Raw genomic sequence first — 15403 nt, 5'->3', positions numbered from 1 at the left:
CCTGATTCATGATCTACATTCAGAACTACTGGGTTAAAAGCTAGAAAGCCTAAAATGAATTTTACACTGACTTTTCCATGGGGGGTAATCTATTCTAATAATTAACACATTCAAATCAACCACCGCTTGCTGGCACAAAGTTAATGATCATGGAGAACAAGAGAGAACTGGAAAATATGGGTAAATTGCTTGTGAGCCCTTCTATCTTCAGAGGTCTCTTTCTTTCTTGTACAAAAAAAAAAAAAAATTAAAAAACCACCACTCTAAAAGGGCTCACAGGACTACAGATTAGTTTTTTTCATTTCTTACATATAAAAGCCTGGTGGGGAAAGAACTTTTTTCAGAGGATCTATTTGCCACCTTGGTTCATATTTTATACATCTGAATGCTACCGTTTACTTTCTCTGTAGAATTCATCTGCCAGTCAAGCAAAGTATTTTAAGGCCTTCAAACCCTTAATGTACATTGTGAGAAGTTCCCAACCTGAAATGATCCAATAAGTTAATTTTAACTAAATGATTTTCTTAGTTTTAGCTATAGATAGATTAGATCATATAATCTTTCCATATGTCATCCCACCAATGTACAAAGGCATTAAACTAGAAGCAGGCACTACACAAGAGTAACTGCATTCTATTAGCAGCAAGGTATCTAAAGGATGCAGCATATCTGGATACCTCCAAGAATCTAAACCAGCAGCTGTGCTGAACAGAAATCATGCTACAAAGAAACCTTGGTGATCCAAAAATGTTATTCATCTAAGCAGTATTCTTTTAAGAGGGGTTCTTTCTATTCTGCTAAATACATTTTCATTTAACTGATCTATTGTTTATCACTTCAGTTTTCAATTAACTCAGATCTTCCTGGTATAATAGAAATTTGCTATATGAGCAAATCTAGCTCTTTATCGGCCATTTTTTTTTACAAGACTCATTCATTTTCTTGTACGCATTTTGGTTTGGTATATGGAAAATGAAGTCCATGAGTAGGTAATGTGTTAAGTGGACTACATTTCACTAGGCAAAATAAATTTATGCTAATAGCTCAATGGTGACACTTTGTGTGAGATTTTCAAAAGCACTCATCATTGGTCTAACTCTGCTCCCATTGAAGTCAATAGGAGTTTTGGGGAATGAGGAAGCTGAGTTAAGCTTTTGGAAGTCCCAACTAGCACACCTTTGACACGTTATGACTAGAGGAAGGAAGTGTAGCTGAAAGTATAACAAAGGTAATTCCATACGGGCTGTAGCTATTAGGTCTCCATATCATGAATGATAGATATACATCATCTAGGGTCACTGTGAGAAGAATGCTCATCACTGGTAATTAATAAACCTGCAAATAAAAATGTGCTACACATGCTCCACCCTGCTACCATTCTCTTAGTGGTACATAGTTTGCAAAGGTAAAATGGTGTGATTCCCTAGCCACATCCTCAACAGTTCAGGTACTGCACACGTGGGAGTGCATTTTTGCCAGAACCATTAACCAGTCACACTTTGCACTTAGTTTAAATAGATACATTATGGCTGCAGGGTGGGAGAAAGGGCTATATAAGCCCTTTCCTCTTTCCCTGCACACATATATTGGAGCAACCATACTTTGTATTCAAAACATTAGTTAGCCAACAGTCTTTTATACCCATTCTAGGTAGGTTTCAGCAGCAGCAAATCCCTCATACCTTTCTGATGTCACACGGATCCTTTCACTGTCACTGGAATTCAAGCTTTCATTCTTTTCATGAAAGTACCTCTCCACACACTGCTCCTCAAACTCATGAAGTTTCTTCAAGTCCTCATCACTCAGGTAGAGTTCTAAACAAATAAGATGATAGCTGGTACCAAACATACTGACAAAGAAATTCATTTGCCCTGCTTTACTAAAAAAAGAAAGAAACTGTTAAAATATATTTCCTTTCATTTCTTGAAACTGTGCTTGTATATGGAGACTAGTGATGTGTGTACATTCCAAACCTGTGTATATGTGCTTTATAGCATCTTTCTCAATCCAAGGAGAGAAAGGGCAGCTGATACAAGCCCTCTTGCATGTTGACTCATTTTATAAAAAGATTTGAAAATGCACAGCCAAATAACTGATCTTAGAGATACTTTTTCTCTCCAGTATTTTCATGCATTATGTTTATACATTTATACCTAATACCCAATACTTTCCACTATATGACTTACTTATGAGGCTCTTCTTTCATATGACTGCTCTACCTTGTCTCAAAACATTTCTAAAGAGAATTTACACCAGCTATAGGAACCAGGGCTCTTTCAAACATTCAGTGTGATAGGTGGTCATGGAGTTCTTTTTCACGTAATTGCTTTCAAACATTCATATGTATACAAATATTAACCAAGGGATAGTGCAATACATATTTAAATGTACAACTCCAGATACATGTAACAAGCTTGGCATGCTTTGAGACTATTCTTACAGTAGGCCAATAAAAGATTTTTTCACAGAATTGGTCAAGTCTAAGCTACTGCTAAGACATGTAAACAATATCAAACAATTAGTCAGTATCTGGAGAACTTCTCTTCAGGATATTTCATTGTTTTCTTCTCCACATCTTCCAAATTCTTTTTTTTTTTGGGGGGGGGGGGGGGGGAGGGGATTTTTTTTTTTCCAGCAACTTCAAAGTGAATTTCAACACTGCAGAGATATGTTTCTTCATGTGTTGGGATTCTCAGATTTGGGAACTATATATCTCCATTCACACAATGCATTTGGCAAAAATTTTCTTTAAAAAATAGACCTAAATTCCTTTCACTTGGTCTTCAAATTCTCTTTTGCCATGGTCTTTAGCAACTATACTGCAATGGACAGAATTTGTCAGCAGTTACCACATAGTGAAGTCTGAGATACCATAGTTTCCCACTACACTGTGGTAACTGTGCGGAAACTGTGAGGCAATGGTTAGCAAAGGTTGACATTAAAAGATTTTATTGTGTCTTTGTAATACATGGTACATCCTCTATTGGAGTACTACATCCTTCTTTGCAGTGGGATGTACTCAATAATCTAATAGGTTCTTCCCATGATCTTTCTGTGCTTGTCTGGATGATTCCGTTTACCATGCCTTTGTATATGCATTCATTTTCCACTGGGTGGCACAGTTTCCCTATGTCCTGGATAGACACTGATCTACAGAACTTTAACTTGATGCAGAAAAAAACTTGCCAAGCTGTTTTCAATATAGTTTTGGCTTTGTAAACAAATTCAAATACCTGAAATAACTGTCTGAAAAAATGTGTGAAGCCAAGTCAATAGCCTCTCTATTCAAAGAACCTTTAAGTGAGCTAAACAGCTCTTTTAGGTTTTCTGTGCCCTACAAACAAGCTGTCCCATGTGCCAGTTTACTCACTTATGGCATGCAAATATTCCAGAGGAACATTACTACTTCAAAAGGAATGATGCTGCATCCTTCCACAGCACAGGAGCTGAAACAAGGACTAGCAGTGAAGTGGTTAAACTCTAACTAGTTAATCCTGAATATGGAGTCAGTTATCAGTTCTGACCATGACTGATATCTTTAGGGATACATATTCAGCACAGCAAGCACAGATTATCAATAACCTGGGATGTGTTTGTGAAACACCCCATTATAAGCATAAAGAATGCATACCGCAATGCACTGTATTCCAAAAAGCATAAAGTTGTCCATTACTATGGAGTAGAGCATCCTGGTGCTAAGTAACAGCAACATTGGTGTCTAATTTAAAGAGGATATTTTGGATGTGGGCAGGAAACTAGCTAGACAGGGACTTCCTGTTACTTATATTGTTCACTTGCATAACCAAATCTTTTGAATGGTTTCATTTTATGGCTCCTTTAAATCTATAAGCAGCTTTTATTTACTCACGCTGATATAGGGGTTATCAAATGTCATGCTTCTTGTCATCATTGCCTGATTGCGATAGCAGCCAAGAAAGAAAACTCCACCTGTGTACAGCACTGCACAATGGGTCAAGTGCACGGGTCAGAAATTGCATTTCCTGAAAAATCAGGCATAGATTCCTGACCACTATTAACTACTGGACATCTCTGTCTATTTAGGTATTTATATGGCCTCATCATATACTATCTTAGGACCTGAATCATTAATGGATTTTATCCTCTTAATACTGAGTATTGTCTTACTGGTTGAGGTTCTATGTCTTGTATTATGCTGGAGGTCAAACTAGATGACCATAATGGCCCTGTCTGGCTTTCAAATTTATGAATGTAGGTACAATCCTGTGAAATAGGGACATTTTATCCCAATATTATAGATGGGGAATTAAACAACTTGTTCAAGATCATGCAGGAAGTCTGTGGCTCAACTGGGTATTGAACCCAGGAGTTCTCAGTCTCAGTCCAGTGCCATATTCACTAGATTACCCTTCCGCCCTAAGTTGTTGACAGTGACTACATTTGCAAAGCCCCAGACTTGTATTGCTGTTTGCACCTGGGGCACATTTACATGTGCATGTGTAATGTCTTACAGACAGAGTTGCCGGCACGTGGGTTCACTGTGGTGCAACAGTCTGCAAATTGCGCAGTATAGATGAGATGCTGGGAAGTTGGTGAAATAAACACTATGTATACTGGAAATGGCAAGTAGTGTGTAGTGGCTGAAGGGGGCCACTTCCAGTATGGACCCAAGGATTGTTATTTTAATTGGCCTATGTGCTGTTTCACACCTTAATTTCCTGTGGTGATACAAACATTATATCTCCTATCTTTTTTTTTAATAATGTAACTGAAATATAGGCAAAAGGATGTTTTAAAAGTAGTAGCCAAGTTTGGGAATCCTCCCTTAAGCCTGGATCTTAAAAACTTAATGGCCAGAACTGCTGATCACGATAATAATATGTCCAAGGCTATTGCATGTGGTATATACAGTAATAAACTTGTAATTTATTTGGTACAGGAAATAGCAGAAATAAAATCAGGGTTTCGCAGAATGCACTTTGGAACACCCAACTCATATCCAAACAAAGTAGTGAGATGGTTATACCAGCATTGCAAAACCAGTTAACCTATGGTGGGCTATCCTAGAGGAGGTTAGCCTCCAAGCCATGGTTCAAACAATAAGTTTGTTATTAATGTGTATACAATAGCCACCATTGTGGTCCTGGGAATATGCTGCTGAGTAATACATCTTAAAAACAAAAACAAAAAGAGAAAGAAATATGATTAAACTGAAAAAGTTATATCTATAAAAGAAAAAAAAGTGTGGAATGTAGATTTATTCTGAGCAAGGGCGTGCAACAATGAACAAAGTATGCGTTCACAGTAGCCTTGTAAATATGTAAAATATGTAGCTAGTAGAAAAGAGATAGTAGGGCAATAAGCAATATGCAAGAGATAGCATACGTGCGGTGTATGAACAGCTTGTGATCTGTGTAGAGATTGTTTCCCAGAAACTAATGAACCAGTTACAGAGCGTGTGATACAATGTAGAATAGAAGGCACATGTGGCAGTTTGTTTCTGAATGTGTATATAAGCTGATTAATAATTTTGTACTCTGTATGTGTGGTATACACTGTACCCATCCCCACACAAGTCTTATCAGCTCCATATAGTTTGACTGTATGCTGCTAATAAATGAACCTCAGTGATGAGTTTGGAGTTGAGCTGAGTTCTTGGGAAATGAGTGAATAAGGTCCCAGGGGCTACCAAGTGGATATGGTCTCAGAAGCCATCCTAACATACCCCTGAGTGGATAAGGTGTCAGAGGCTACCCTAACACACATGAATCAGCAGGGGGGGGTGGGATGTCCACAGGAAGGAAAGAATAGCAGGAAGCCTTCCTGGCCCTTGAAACAGAGACAATGAACTTTGGGGTGATATGATGGGGCAAAAAGACATTTGAATTGTCTCTCACTTGAGGAATTCAAGGGTCCAGATCTCTTGAAACCACAGAACATTTGATCCTTCAACCAAAAGGGTTGAAGTCTTTGGGAACCAAGTATAGGTGAGGCAAAGATTGTAACTTACTGAAATTAATTTTTAATCTTATAAGTGTATTTTTACTTTTGTTTGCTTGTAACCCAGTCTACCTTTTTTCCCTATATTTGGTATCACCCACTCCCATGTCCTTTTGTTAAATAAACTTGGTTTAATTTTACTATAAACCATTTCAATGCTGTGATTGAAATAAGGGTGTTTGTCAAACCCCAGTTAAATTAGTGAGCTGCAGCATATTGTCTCTTTAAAGGAGCAACGAACTTAATAATGTCTGTCAATGTTCCAGGAGAGGACTGGTCAGCACTGGGGGATTCGGGAGTTGGGGTTCACGGATTGTGGCCAGCAAGGAAAGGTTTGGATTGGCAGAATCCTAAGAGTTTGCTGAAAGTTGATGTGTCAGGGAGTTGCCACGAAAGTTAGCAGTAGCAAAAACTCACCCCCTTTGCCTGAGCAAGTGAAACACTGAACCTCAGCAGATTGTCACACCAGCAGATATGGGGGAAATTCAGAACTGGGGTGGTGTTGGGCTCACTCGGCAAAAAGTAACTGGATGGTGGAAGCCAGGGTGTGACCTGCATACTTGTATGTGGGCTGTTAGCATGAGGGCTGTGAGGCACAGCAGCATAGTATTTAAGGCACCCAGAGTTGCAGGGCAGGTGGTGACACAACCCCTTACTGGTCTGGGCTGATAGCCAAATTAGGTCTTACAGTACAAACCTGAGCAAGTGTCCCTTTCACTATCAAGCCCACCAACAAGGCGATGGAAGGCTAGCAAAACATCCCTGATCACTTATTCCTGTAGGCCCCCCAGCAGAAGGCCTGGAAAACTTGCCCTCTGCTTACTTAGTCCAACATCGCCTTCCTCTTGATCCAGCTCATTTGGGGGACGATGGTGGCAGATGTGGTTTATGAGGAGGCCAATGTGGCTCAGAATGATGAAAGGAGGTGGCAGCCATGGCTTCTCGTAATACGTCATGATGTAGCGGTAACGGTTGTATTTCCAGAGCTTGTTTGATATGGATTTCATATCATAATAAACATTACTGTAAAACAGAGAGAGGGGAGAAAAAGAGAGAGGCTCATGTGAGGAACACATGATAACACAAGATGCCTGTCTCCAGATACACTGCACTATTGAAACAAAGGGCCCAATCCTAAAATGGGGTAAATCAGTTTAGCAACTTTAATTTAACAAAGCAGCAGCAGGTAGAGGCAGACAATGCACAGAGGCTGACATTTTCAAAGTTGCCTCACAGATTTGGACATCCAATTCCCATTAAAATGAGGTGGCTTTGAAAATCTGAGAGTGTTTCAAGTTCCCTCCTCCTCGTCAAATAATCTCAAGAATTCAACATTGCCTGAATATCTGAACTGGATTAAATGTCGGAATCAGGACTGGCAGCCAGGGAAATGGTTGTAACAAAACAATGCTGCAGAATGGAAATTGTTCTTCAGTACTGGTTCCTCCACTTCCCTCTCCATGTCTCCTTCCACCAACACCCTACAACAGGCAGCAGCAGTTCAAAAGGCTCTCCTACAAAGGGTTCTTTGGGGTCAGTGACACTGCTAAAGTTGGCACTGAAAAAAACACCCAACAGTTTATTGTACAACAACAGGCCAATGCTCTGGAAAGTGACCTTCAGTCTTGAGGCACAGCTTTCATTTCAATCTATTTATAATTTCCTGATCACACCTGGCTCTTGAAGACCCAAAAGTGAATCATAACAACACCCGTTCTGTTTTTGAGAGAATAATTAGATGTACTGCTAAGTCGGTACTGAGGATAACCAATTTTTGTCCAATGAGAAAGAAACCAAACTGCAGAAATGTTGGGTTTAGCACATCGTTGCTACTGAAGATTTAAATATAGAAATAATTCACACTGCAATTTCACAGCCAGGGCCGGCTGCAGGCACCAACACTCCAAGCAGGTGCTTGGGGTGGCAATCTGCAACGGGCGGCGGTCCGTGTGTTTTTGCCGCTCCGGGCCGAATTGCCAACGCGGACAGCGGGGGCAGTCCGTGCTCCGTTAGGGCGGCACGCGCATTTCCGCGGAAGCGGCAATTTGGCGGCAGCTTCTATGTTCAGCTGCCCCCGGCGGCAATTCTGCGGCTTCTGTCTTCGGGCTGAAGACAGAAGCTGCCGCCGAATTGCCGCCGCTGCGGAAACGCGCGTGCTGCCCTAACAGCACACGGACTGCCCCCGCCGTCCGCGGCGGCAATTCGGCGCGCTGCTTGGGGCATCGAAAACAGTAGAGCCGGCCCTGTTCACAGCTATATATGAAAAAGAAATCCTGCCTTGCCATAATTTCAGCACAGGAATTTCTGTTTGGGAATGGAAACAAAGATGGATGTTGATCATTCAGTTGCCTTGAACTCTAATCACTGCATTTCTTCAAGTTGATTTTTTTTTAATCTATGGCTGGGAATAGATTTGAAAGAAATTCTCCACTGAAATATTGAAATTATAGAATAAAAAAAAACTGTTTAGAAGGTTTGGATTGTTCTTCACTGCCAGTGCTCTAGTTATATGCATTGCTCTTTTGCATTAACAGTCAGGAGAAACTGACCTCAATGCAATGGAGGGGTCTCCAGGGAGCCTCTTATTAAAATTCCACCACCAAACTGGAAGAGAAATTGGGGTGATTACTCTGCCTTTGATGGCACTTCCCATCTCTGGATGCAAAGGATGCCAGAGATAAATTCACCCTATGATTCTTAAAAATAATGATTAAAGCAGCATTTTTTATTTAGGGTGGATTAGACTGCACCAAATGACAGAAACCTCCACCTGTTTACAAGCACAAGTACACCCTGGAAGTTAGGGGTTTATCATAGGCTAAAGGGGGGACTTTTGTTGGATCCTCCTGTAGAAATATTTGTAGCATAGCCATTGGTTTGGTTTTGCAACATCTCATTGGTACCTACTTAAAGAAAGCAATCAGCAAGTTGACCATGATGATGTACTGTACAAAGAGGTATACAGCTTGGAGGAATGGCGTCAGGAAGGACCCAGGAGGGCAGTCTTCATTTAATTCACAAGCTTCACAGAAAGGAAATGAAAACCACAGTTACCATTTATAAATCAGCATAGCCCTGGTAGGTTAATATTTAATACGCGTTTCATTCTAGAAGGACAGATCTCATCTGGTGTAAAGCAGGGAAACCCTAGTGATTTTAGAGGATCTGTGCTAGTTAATACCAACTGAGGAGCTTTCCCTTTGTTTTTAAGAAAAATCTTAGACCTCTTCAAATCACAAATCAACAAACATTTGTCTGTTACAGGTTTTTGGGGGGGGCGGTTTGGGTAGATGGGGGTTTTGATGTTATGAGTGTAATTCTTGCTGTGGTGAAAAGGCTCTGCAGTATTTATTCAAGATGGTCAGATTTTGGATTGACTTAATCTCCTCCAGAAATTCATTCCAAAACAGGAGCCCCTGAATGAAAAATGCTTTGTCACTAGCTCCCACGTGCTCTATCATGGGCTTTGTGACTTCATTTACAAAGTTAAATTTGAGGCTCTAAAGCTGATTTAACGAAGATCCGAAAGGGAATATTCTCCTTTCTGATCATGAATGATATAGCCAGATAACATAAGATGCACACTGAAACCAACATGCTTTGAGGAAGTATGGACTTTATAGTTGGCCCAAGCTGTATGGCCCAAATCCAGCAAAGCACTTAAGCACATACTTAACTTTAAGCACATTAGTAGTCCCATCAAGATCACTTACCATCTATTTCTCCAGCATAGACCTCACCAAACATCATCCAATAGGGTTGGAACACAATATCTCGTGCAAGAGTCCAGGTGGGAGGCTCTTCTGGAGAAAGGATCGCCTTTCGTGATACCCCAAAACTCAGCAACACTATTGCCATCATAATCACAATATAGAACATGTTTGCTGTCTGCATGGAAAAATTAAATACAGATAGCTGAATTAAAATAGTGATATTCATTCTGAGTGGGAGTACAAATCACAGCTTTCACATATATGTATTTAAATAATAATAAATGAAAATTAAATGAATTATTTGTATCGGTCTTCATGGCTGAGGATGTGAAGGAGATTCCCAAACCTCAGCCATTCTTTTTAGGTGACAAATCTGAGGAACTGTGCCAGATTGAGGTGTCATTAGAGGAGGTTTTGGAACAAATTGATAAACTAAACAGTAATAAGTTACCAGGACCAGATGGTATTACCCAGGAGTTCTGAAGGAACTCAAATGTGAAATTGCAGAGCTACTAACTGTGGTATATAACCTATCATTTTAATCAGTTTCTGTACCAGATGACTGGAGGATAGCTAATGTGACACCAATTTTTTAAAAAGGCTCCAGAGGTGATCCTGGTAATTACAGGCAAGTAAGCCTGACTTTGGTACCAGACAAACTGGTTGAAACTATAGTAAAGAACGGAATTGTTAGACACATCGATGTACATTATTTGTTGGGGAAGAGTCAACATGGTTTTGTAAAGGGAAATCATGCCGCACTAATTTACTAGAATTTTTGAGGGGGTCAACAAGTGTGGACAAGGGTGATCCAGTGTATATGGTGTACTTAGATTTTCAGAAAGCCTTTGACAAGGTCTCTCACAAGAGGCTCTTAAGCAAAGTAAGCTGTCATGGGATAAGAGGGAAAGTCCACTCCTGGACCAGTGACTGGTTAAAAGATAGTAAACAAAGGATAGGAATAAATTGTCAGTTTTCAGAATGGAGAGAGGTAAATAGTGGTGTCCCCCAGGAGTCTGTACTGGGACCAGTCCTATTCAACATATTCAGAAACAAACTGGAAAAAGGGGTAAACGGTGAGGTGGCAAAATTTGAAGATGATACAAAACTACTCAAGATAGTTAAGTCCAAAACAGACTGTGAAGAGTTACAAAGGCATCTCACAAAACTGTGTGATGGGGCAACAAAATGGCAGATGAAATTCAATGTTGATAAATGCAAAGTAATGCACATTGGAAAACATAATCCCAACTATACATATAAAGTGATGGGGTCTAAATTAGCTGCTACCACTCAAGAAAGAGATCTTGGAGTCATTGTGGCTAGTCCCCTGAAAACATCCACTCAATATGCAACAGCCGCCAAAAAAGGTAACAAAATGTTGGGAATCATTAAGAAAGGGATAACACACAGAAAATATCATATTGCCTCTATATAGATCTATGGTATGACCACATCTTGAATATTGCATGAAGATGTGGTCGCACCATCTCAAAAAAGATATATTGGAATTGGAAAAGGTACAGAAAAGGGCAACAAAAATTATTCGGGGTCTGGAACTGCTTCCATATGAGAAGAGATTAATAAGACTGAGACTTTTCAGTTTGGAAAAGAGACGCCTAAGTCAGAATATAATAGAGGTCTATAAAATTATGACTGGTGTGGAGAATAGGCTTGCCAACCCTCCAGGATTGGCCTGAAGTCTCCAGGAATTAAAAATTAATCTTTAATAAAAGATTATGTCATGTGATGAAACCTTCAGGAATACAGCCAATCAAAATTGACAACCCTAGACTAGAGAAAGTAAATAAGGAAGTGCTATTTACTCCTTCTCATAACATAAGAACTAGGGGTCACCAAATAAAATTAATAGGCAGCAGGTTTAAAATAAACAAAAGGAAATAATTTCTTCACACAGCACACAATCAACCTGTGGAACTCCTTGCTAGAAAATGTTGTGAAGGCCAAGACTGTAATGGGGTTAAAAAAAGAACTAGATAAGTTCATGGAGGATAGGTCCATCAATGGCTATTAGCCAGGATGGGCAGGGATGGTGTCCCTAGCCTCTGTTTGCCAGAAGCTGGGAATGGGCGACAGGGGATGGATCACTTGATGGTTACCTGTTCTGCTCATTCCCTCTGGAGCACCTGGCATTGGCCACTGTCAGAAGACAGGATACTGGGCTAGATGGACCTTTAGTCTGACCCAATATGGGCGTCTTACTTTTTATGTAATATCATCATTTCTTCGGGAGAGGGAAGGCCAGGTTTTAGTTCCATAAATTAGTGGATAATAAGGCCAAGCCAGAAGTGAAATTCATGCCACCTCACAGAGCCAGTATGAGGCCTACCCATCACTCAAGTCCTTCTTAGAAGGCATAAGTAGGATTTGAATGGTTCACAGGCCTTCAGCTGGTCCTCTGTCCAGGGGTGAATTTCAGTCATGAGGTCTTCCTCAACGAATCTTACAGAAAAAAATTTCACCTTTTAATACTGTGCTATAATTATTATGTGTGACAAAATTTAAAGTATTAACAAGACATTTCCTAATAGCGGAGGGAAATTACAGCAGGAGTCCACAGATCTCTCTCAAGAGCATACAGTAGTGCAGTCTCAATTCTGATGCAGAAAAAAAACTGATCTCAGGGTAATTTTGACTGCTAAACATGAGATAGAATTATTTTAATCTAGATATAAAATAATCCTGAGACAGTTTCCAAGACCTAGGGGAATTACCTCAGGTACTAAGTCACTGTCTACCACAGCTAGAGAGGATTTTTTTGTTTGTTTGTTTTTTCCTCACTGTTTATCAGAAAGCTCAGCTAAAATGCAGCCATTCTCTGAGGAACTAAGAGAAAATGACTTCTGTGGATAAATTAAAATAATGAACAAATTAGCAAAAACTGCTCTGATCACGGACAACTTGCCATCAGAAAGAGAGGCACAACTTGTTGGTAAAATACTTAGGAATTATTAGCCCCGCTCTAGTCTTGTCACCACTCTATTTTGTGTCCATTTCTAAACTTTACTCGTCCATCATATTAGGTGTCATAAGTGCAAAAATGCTACCCTGCAGTCAAATACTCACCATTTTCCCAATCATCATCAGATATGGGCCTGCATGTTGATTTACAGCAAAGAAGTCAAGGAGCCGAGCATACCAAAATATTATATCCAAGCAGTAGATTAGCCTTCCTACTGTTTGAACAGGAGGATCAGCCCAGCGTAAGCCAAAACCAGTCACAAACAGGATGATAGCTATGGAATCAGTGAAGTTCCAGTACTCATAAATCCACACCTTCACCTTTTGGCTGAACTTTCCTGGCTCTGAAATAAATATCTAAAAAGAAAGTGGGGGAAAAAATAATGGAGGCCAATAAAACCCTCACCCTTCAGCCCCCACCCTGTCTGAACCATCAATTGGTACATGGAAATACTTGATTTATGACAAGTTTTTACAATGAAAGTTCACAAGGTCAGTGCTCTGCAATTCCATGATTGCTGGAATTTGAAATGAAACTGTAATGGTCATAGTGCTCAAGAATCCCTCTTGCCACACCAAATAGGTTAGTTCTCTCTATTGATAAATGAATTCTGCTTCTTAATTCATTCACTGAGGAATATATTCCATAGCAGAAAAGAGCAAGCAGTATACAATTGTTAAGCATGTGTATTTTTTTGTAAACAAGTATGGGGTTTGTTTGGAGGAGAAATGGTCATGACCTACAGAAACCCTTTCAAAAGCCCCACAGTCATGGAAAATACCAACCCAACCCTGCTGACATGAAAGTAATTAATGTGTTTTAGTTTAGATCTGAAATACAAAATAAGATCTCTGTATGCCAATCCTGAAAAGGGAATGTTGGAAACTGGGAAGGTAGAGATTGAAATGTTTGCTTCTTGAACTGTAAGGGTGCCCCAAAGGGATTTTCAGCTTCACTAAGCAAATGTGTGAAGTGGAATCTTTGGAAGGCCATAAATAAGACCTTTACACATTGCACGATTGAGGCCAATTATGCACTGCTATGGAAGATCAAACTGATAAGGAGCAAATAAAAGAGATTTTGAAATGTTAGGCCCTGATCCTGCAAGAATTGACTCATATGAGTAACTTCATGTAAATGCCAAATCTGGGACTACTCACATGTGTACAGCTACTTACATGAGTATTTGCAAAGATCAGGCCCTAAGGCTGTAACAGTTCCTTGATACAATCTAGAGAAACACTTCTGCACAGTCAAACATAACAAGGCCCTGAGGAATCAATCAGTTGCATGTGTAAGACACAGTGTTACTTTTCCAGTAGACCAGAACTGGTATATGGACTAAGAAATTCTCCTGTAAGTTCCGTTTAATAGTCTTGATTGACATGTTCCTGAACCCACAAACAAGATGTGCCATAGCACAACTGTGACCTCTGAGATGCTTGGTGTTTCATACTGTGATTTTTTTTTTTTAAACTCAGATAACCCTTTTGTGTCCTTTTGTCATTTTTAACCTCATATCCAGTCATATAGCTTCCACATCTGTTCCAGACTCCATTTTCTACTCTAGATTTGGGCTTCCCTTTGAAAGTCCTCTTCCTCTGTTTGCAGGGATCACACTTCAAAAGTTTCTTCTGCTGTGAGAGATAACGGTGTTCTAGCAGAATTCCCTACTTTCACTACAAGGAATTGTCTCAAATTGGTAAAATATTTAAAGGTATCCACTACACTTCCAACAGTAAATAAAGCATTCCAACATAATATTAAAAATATTTATGGTACTTATTTTTATTTTATTTATGTATGTTTGTGTGTTTAGGTAATACTACAGTCAGATGAAGAGAATTTTGGATTATCTGTCTTATCCCATGTAGAAAACATGCCACTGTTTTTGTCACTAAAATCATCTATGGCTTTGGAGTGCAGATTGTACTTAGCATAGAGGATCCAATTTTAGTAATGTGTTTTTTTTTCACCTAACAGTATGTTTGTAGATGTGTCTGTGTGTGAAGTGCCATATTGTCAATTTGGGGAGCTAAAGTCCTCTATAGGACTTGATAGGATAACGAGCCTTGTGGATAAGGGTGAAGCGGTGGATGTGGTATACCTAGACTTTAGTAAGGCATTTGATACGGTCTCGCATGATATTCTTATCGATAAACTAGGCAAATACAAATTAGATGGGGCTACTATAAGGTGGGTGCATAACTGGCTGGATAATCGTACTCAGAGAGTTGTTATTAATGGTTCCCAATCCTGCTGGAAAGGCGTAACGAGTGGGGTACCGCAGGGGTCTGTTTTGGGACCGGCTCTGTTCAATATCTTCATCAACGACTTAGCTATTGGCATAGAAAGTACGCTTATTAAGTTTGCGGATGATACCAAACTGGGAGGGATTGCAACTACTTTGGAGGACAGGGTCATAATTCAAAATGATCTGGACAAATTGGAGAAATGGTCTGAGTTAAACAGGATGAAGTTTAACAAAGACAAATGCAAAGTGCTCCACTTAGGAAGGAAAAATCAATTTCACACATACAGAATGGGAAAAGACTGTCTAGGAAGGAGTACGGCAGAAAGGGATCTAGGGGTTATAGTGGACCACAAGCTAAATATGAGTCAACAGTGTGATGCTGTTGCAAAAAAAGCAAACATGATTCTGGGATGCATTAACAGGTGTGTTGTGAGCAAGACACGAGAAGTCCTTCTTCCGCTCTACTCTGCTCTG

The 15403-nt window shown here is 39.8% G+C and overlaps 1 protein-coding gene across 1 annotated transcript in view; it reads right to left on the bottom strand.

Annotated features, from left to right (window-relative positions):
- The window catches only part of TRPM6 (transient receptor potential cation channel subfamily M member 6), a 128895-nt gene that overhangs the window by 39791 nt on the left and 73701 nt on the right, over window positions 1–15403 (bottom strand). Inside the window, exons 21-25 of the mRNA XM_054031681.1 lie at window positions 12780–13031; window positions 9693–9867; window positions 8887–9001; window positions 6803–7002; window positions 1682–1814 (exon numbers count right to left, since the gene is read on the bottom strand). Coding sequence (XP_053887656.1) covers window positions 1682–1814; window positions 6803–7002; window positions 8887–9001; window positions 9693–9867; window positions 12780–13031 — 875 coding nt within the window. The remainder of the gene's footprint in view (window positions 1–1681; window positions 1815–6802; window positions 7003–8886; window positions 9002–9692; window positions 9868–12779; window positions 13032–15403) is intronic.

This window comes from Malaclemys terrapin, chromosome 6 (assembly GCF_027887155.1).
Source record: "Malaclemys terrapin pileata isolate rMalTer1 chromosome 6, rMalTer1.hap1, whole genome shotgun sequence".
Classification (NCBI taxonomy): domain Eukaryota; kingdom Metazoa; phylum Chordata; order Testudines; family Emydidae; genus Malaclemys; species Malaclemys terrapin.
The sequence above is the reverse complement of the archived record's forward strand: the minus strand, read 5'-3'. Positions and strand labels throughout refer to the sequence as shown.